The sequence below is a fragment of the Theobroma cacao genome, chromosome 9 (genome assembly GCF_000208745.1).
Source record: "Theobroma cacao cultivar B97-61/B2 chromosome 9, Criollo_cocoa_genome_V2, whole genome shotgun sequence".
In the NCBI taxonomy this organism is placed as follows: Eukaryota; Viridiplantae; Streptophyta; class Magnoliopsida; order Malvales; family Malvaceae; genus Theobroma; species Theobroma cacao.
The window spans coordinates 30,397,809-30,404,341 of NC_030858.1; the positions used below are offsets into that span (position 1 = coordinate 30,397,809).

The 6,533-nt window shown below is 31.3% G+C and overlaps 1 protein-coding gene across 2 annotated transcripts; it reads right to left on the reverse strand.

Annotated features, from left to right (window-relative positions):
* On the reverse strand, positions 2,208 to 4,942 carry LOC18589927 (BURP domain protein RD22). Of its 2 annotated transcripts, XM_007015120.2 has the most exons (3): positions 4,761 to 4,942; positions 3,931 to 4,042; positions 2,208 to 3,306 (listed from the first exon to the last, which is right to left on the reverse strand). In XM_007015120.2, exons 1-3 carry the CDS (start codon positions 4,800 to 4,802, stop codon positions 2,543 to 2,545), a joined length of 918 nt encoding a protein of 305 aa, XP_007015182.2. In that variant the 5' UTR covers positions 4,803 to 4,942; the 3' UTR covers positions 2,208 to 2,542. The 2 variants fall into 2 exon arrangements, with proteins under 2 accessions (XP_007015182.2, XP_017982158.1); XM_018126669.1 differs by lacking the exons at positions 3,931 to 4,042; positions 4,761 to 4,942 and adding an exon at positions 3,465 to 3,524.

A 6,533-nucleotide genomic window follows, 5' to 3' on the forward strand; every position in this document is an offset into this window, starting at 1 on the left:
GAAAAAAAAAATGTTCACAAGAGAGAACAACTTAACTCTTATACCATGTAGAAAATACCAATAGATCCGTTTTAGAATAAAATAAAAACCCTATTTTCATTAACAAGATGGAGACATATAAATAGAATTTGTACAAATTCTTTCACTCCTAAATATCTACTTAAATCCCTAAGAATATGCTGAAAATAAATATGGAAAAATTTTAAAAATTTGTCAAATATTATTGCTTGAAATATAGAGAATATTGCTACTTAAATAATGAAAATATTCTGCTCCTTGATTTGAGGATACCCGTATATTTCGTAATATGTCTCATGTGGCTACCTTGTTCTTTCAAGAAGTGGTCCAATTACATGAAATTCTAAAATCTATTACATTAGATCAAGATGTGAAGTTTATGAGTCATTTCTGAAAGACACTATGGAAGTAATTAGGGACTCAGTTACAATTTTCTAGTGCCTAACATCCTCAAATAGATGGGCAGACTGAAGTGGTGAATCGATCTCTAGGTAATTCGCTGTGAAGTCTAGTTGTTGGTCATCCTAGAAAATTGGAATTTGTCATTCCTAGAGCTGAATTTGCTTATAAGAGCTCTCTCAATCATTCTACGAATAAAACTCCCTTTGAAATTAATTATGGGAGCAACCCTCAACAAGTTCTTGATCTTGTTTTTTTGACTAATGAAGCCAGAGCCAGTATGGAAGCAGATGAATTTGCTGTCCACATTAAGGAAATTCATGATTAAGGTCATGAGCACTGGAAGAAGTCTTCTCTACTTTACAAACCCAAAGTTGATGCCCACAAAAGAAGCAAAGAGTTCGAAGAAGGCGATCTGGTGATGGTTTATTTGAGAAAGATTTCCTAAAGGAACTTGTAACAAGCTCAAGCAAAGGAAAATTGGTCCATGTCATATAATTAAAACGCTTGGTCCTAATGCTTATCGTTTAGAATTACCAAAAGGTGTTAAATGTTAGTGACTTGTACGCGTTCTACGAGAGCGAAGATCAAGTTACTCCACAACTCAGTGAATTAGAGACTCTACAAGTCATAATCGAGAGAGATTGATGTCTTGAATATTCGTAGCATTACAACAAGAAGAGAAACTTACACCCAATATTTGGTCCATTGGGAAGGAAAGCCTGGTAGTGAAGATACTTGGATTTCAGCTAATGAACTCAAACTGCTTGGCGGCGCGCTTTGGAGTGATGTAAGAGCATAGTTGACCATCATTCAAACCAGTTATTTATAGTCCATATTAAATAAGCCTCTTAAAGGTTAGAAATTATTGAATCTATTAATAGAATTAGAATTTATGAGGACTTTTGGAAAATCACCTTAGATTCTTGGAAAATGTCATTTCCATTAGTGTAATTTTGGCTGTGAGCTCATATATATATGTGATCTATGAAATGAAAGAGGCAAATTTGAAAAAAAAAAAAAAAACCTGAATTACAAGTGTTCTTGCTTGGAGATGAGTAATTCCGGTTGCATTGAGTGGATCTGCATTAGTGACGTTGAGTGGCTTCCGTCAGCTCTGATTGAGTGACATCTCGGAATATCCTTTTATTATCCTTTCACCTGTCTTTATAGTGTTTTTTTTCTGCATATCTCAACTAGTCTTTTTATCAGCAGCTTGGTCTGCATCACTTTGCTTATATCCTTAACATGCTGCTGCTATGCTTTGCTTGTATCCTTTACAACTTTTACCTTTTAAGGAGATCTTAAACATGTTCTGTTTTATTACTCTTAGGGTTTTTTTTTTTGGTTATTATTATACTTATCAAGATTTTATATGTGCTTTTCTCTTGTTAAATTGTTTTTCTTTGTAAATTTGGGTTTTCTCAGCGTTGTATAATTTCCATTCTATTAATGTATAGCCTCTTTTTGGCTAGATACAAAAATTGGTTGATGGGAAGTTAATCATGATTCTTAATATCGATTGGAGCTAGCTACAAATAAATTCTAGATTTACTTTTTAATATATATATCCATGATAAATATGAATATGGATTTCATCGTACTGCAACAATAATTATGCTTTATCCATGGAGAGCTATTGTGTATAATTTCTCAAACCCGTGGAAATTTCTTGTATGCACAACTATAGCATTTACAAACCAAAGTCTATCCAACATTCAATTACTTTATTTTCCTTATGAAATGTCAATAACTTCATCAGAACATTGAGCACATATACACAAGAGAAGTAATAGCAGACAAAATATCAATAACTTCATTAAAACATTCAGGAACATATGGGCAAATAAGAAAGCATCGCAAGAATTAATAGTCTCATCTCTTTTCTGTTTTTGGTCATGGGGAAATTTGGAGGATGGAGATGAGAAGTAGGAGTAGCTTGGGCTGAACCAGGCTTAACCACATGATGAGAGGCCTACCCACCAAATCGAAAAGTGGTTGAGGTATAGAAATGCAGAATACTGAATACTAGGCGAGAGTTCAACTTATTTAACATCAAACATTAACACTCTCCACTAATTATACAGCAATATAAGAGATTTTTTTTGCAGATGTCCTAGCAATTTTAGTTGGGAACCCAGACAAGGGTTTCTCTGGCTAGGAAATGGCAAATGGGGACAGTTCCTGGCTTAACTTTAAGAATGTGGAAAGCCAGGTGCTTGGGGTTCCAAGCTGATGTATCTTTGTGGCAAACAGCCAATGCTCTAGCTCTTGTTCCATCGGCCCCAACTAATGGAACCGTATAAACAGCTGTTTCATCAATTGAATGGCATAAAAACACAGCATATGCATATTTCATCTTATGGCAAACTATCTCTGATTCCCCCATCATTTTCACTCCCTGACCAATAGTAAACTCTTGGTTCCCTGTTTCTTTTTCCAGCTCATTTGACAGAAGCTGGATGTTTTTTCCAAACTTGGAAACACCCGAATCGATGAAGGACTCCAAAGATGCAGCACAATATTTTTCTTCTCCATCAATTGCTGGTCTTTCACAATTCTCAACTGTTTGTTTGAGTAAGTTGGCTTCTGCTGATTTTGCTTCCAGTGAAAAATATTTCAAGATTTCTGGAAACTTTTGGATGGAAAAGGGGATTGACTCTGCAACTGGACGAGGTACAAATGTTGCTTTGCTCACTTTTTTGGCTAGCTCCTTTAACTTCATCTTCCTGCCAGGATGCAGCTCGCTCTCAAAAAAGTAGACATCATTGTTGGTTGGGGTGTTTCCATCTGGAAATTCCTTGCTTGGATTTGAATAGCCATAATTTCCGAAGGCGTCGACCATTTTATCCTTGCTTTTAGCCATGTCAGTCAACATGTTCTTGTTTACTGAATTTGATTTATAAAAATAAAATAAAATCAAGATCCTAAAAGAAAAGAAATTTTAAGCACTTCAACCGTTAATTATATATTAGAAGAAGCATAGAATAATTTAAAGGAAAATAAAGAACTTGATTTAGATTTAATCCTACTTAACTCGAGTTTACCCAAACTTTCGTAACAATAAGAATTTGTTGGGACCAAATGCATTAAGACGCAAACTCGGTAAACCCACTTTCCTGTCAAATTGTAAAATAAAGTTTAAATTGTTTATTTCTCTTTTTTTTTTTTGTAACAATAATATCCTTGTTCTCATACTAGTATAAAAAACATTTATTTCTATATCAAGCATGGTTTGAAAGAAATGCTCTTCAAATAGATATGATTTTTTGAATTTATAGACCCTCTCACACTAAAAATATACTAGCATCGTCAAAGTCCAAGAAAAAGCACTAACATCATGTATGTAAGGACCTAATTGGTCAAAGTCAAACACAGTAAACCCACTTTCTTGTTAAAAAATATCTCCATCCGACAGGGTAGGGAGATAAGCATGACAAGGCTTACTTGAATAGTATGTCTACACCGTTCTATGAGACAAACAATTTTCAAAGAAAGGGTTGCAAAACAAACCAGCAGCCGGCTGTAAAAGATTTCGCAAGGCTTTTGGCATTGCAGTGTTTGGGAACACAGACCTCCAGTACATCTCTGCAGGTAGAGCAGCATGGCTTACTGCAAGTGCAAGCTGCCAAAAAGTTGACAAATTGCCATTAATTAGCTTAACTTACCCAAAGAAATAAGCAAACAATGTTGAGTAACAATAGCAAAATGTAAGAAAGCTTATCTGTCAGTTGATTATTAATTTTATCAATACAGTTTATTTTTAGAAGTGAAGAGAAAAAAATACGTTCGCATAATAAAGTAAATAATATAATTTTTCTCTTCTTCAATTTTAAACTTCTCAAATATAAAATAAAATAAAATATTAATATTTATGAATAAATTAAAAAATAAAAAGTTCACTTTTTATGGATGAAGAAAAACATATCTATAGTTTTACTTTTATATATAATAAGGATGATGTGGGGTCTATGCATAGAGGGTCCTGGCCGTAACAACTCCCCCTTGTAGCAAAAGGGAGGGTAAATATTTATCTCTTGTAATTTTAACTTTTTTAAGTTCCATTTTCATAAAAGATTATATCATTAATTTTATTTAATAAAATTATAAAAATATCCTTAAAATAAATATTAAATGTTTTTTATCTGAGTGTATTTTGATAATTTTATTAAGTGAAATTAAAAGTAAAACTTTTTGTGAAAACATAACTTAATCACAAAGTATTATATAAAAAAATTGAAACTGTAAAAGATGTAAATAGAATTTACGCCAAAAATTAACAAAATAAACCGGATGTAAACAATAGTTAGCTTATTGAATAATCATAAGAACTTAATACTCACGACTAGCGATAAAGCGAAGATAGGAAGGAAACGAAACTCCATTGAAGCTAGCTATAGAACAGCAGAAAAGTGTGATTGAAATTTAGAGTTGGGGATGCAATTAAAGTGTGTGCAGCCACCTCTATATATAGATGTAAAAATGCAGCATGGCGGCTTGCATTGATAGCGTAAGTTTTAGTAATGAAATAGAGAGAGGTAATGGAGTTTGTCAAATACATGCCCTTGCAAGCAGAGGTAGCAAGAAAATAATTGATGTGATAAGAGAGAAGCAAAATAGTTGGTAGCAGTGGTACGAACTAAGGTCTATTATTAGACAAAAAATGACAACATACAATTTGCATTTCAGAGAGAATGACAGGTTTGGCATCTAAAATTACTGTTATTAGTAGCGTCACACTTAAGATCTGTTATTAGACGTAAAATGACAACATACAGTTTGCATTTCGGAGAGAATCACTACAAAAAAAAATAGTTTTTCCCACAGAAAAAATTCCATTGGAAATTTTCAACGGATATCAATCCAAAATTTTTACTATTATTTTCGACGGAATATTTCCGTTAGAAAATTTGTTAACGCCAAAAAAAAATCGGACCAAATTTTCCAACGAATTTCCAACGGAAAATTTTCCGTTAGAAATTTCAAGAACAAAAAAAAATTTGAAAGCTTTGCAATGGATTTCTAACTGAATTTGAACAAAAAGTTATACTAATTTTTTCGACAAATTTTCAACAAAAAATTTTCGTTGGAAATCCGTTGGAAATTTTAAGGAAAAAAATTTTGAAAGCTTTCCAACGGAATTTGAACAAAAACTAAACTCATTTTTCCGACGAATTTCCTACGAATTTTCAATAGAAATTTTCCAACGGAATATTTTCGTTGGAATTCCATTGAAAAATTTGTTAGCAACAAAAAGAAATTCTCCCACCAAATTTCCAACGGATTTGCAACAGAATTTTCCAACGAAAAATTTTCCGTTGGAAATTTGAAGAACAAAAAAAATTTGAAAGCTTTCCAACGGATTTTCAACGGAAATTGAACAAAAAATTCAACTAATTTTTCCAACGGATCCATTGAAAATTTCCGTTGAAAATCCGTTGGAAAAATATTTTCCAATCAAAAAAATTTCAGCCACCACCATTTCCGATCGAATTTCCAACGGATTTCCAACCGAAATCCGTCGGAAAGCTTAAAGAGTCAAAAAATTAATGAGACCGGCAAAGTTTCCAACGGAATTTTCTGACGGAAAATTCCGTCGGTAATAGTAATATTTTAATTTTTTCCTTAAAATATTTTAGGCTTTTTATAAATTTTATTAATCTTTTATAAAAATAGATATTAATAAAAGAAAATACATACATATTGAAAGTATAATATTTAAAAGTTTAAGTATGTTTTCCTTTGATTAATTTTGTACATTTTTTTAAAACTTTATTCAATCATACATTGTAAATTAATAATTCCAAATTCATTAATTTAATAACATTAAAAAATTTATAAAGAGAACAAAATAAATTTGTTAAATTTATAAAAATACATGATATGATATAATAATAAATTAAACAAAAATAATAATACTTTATGTACGTTTTAATTGTAATTAGTTAATATATATAAATTAGTAAGATATATTTATAATAAACGTATTAATATAATATATTTAAAATATATCTAATTTATTATATGCATGTATACAAATTAGAATCATAGCTATAGAATATATATATACTATATATATAATATATAATATAAAATATATATATATAATAAAAAAA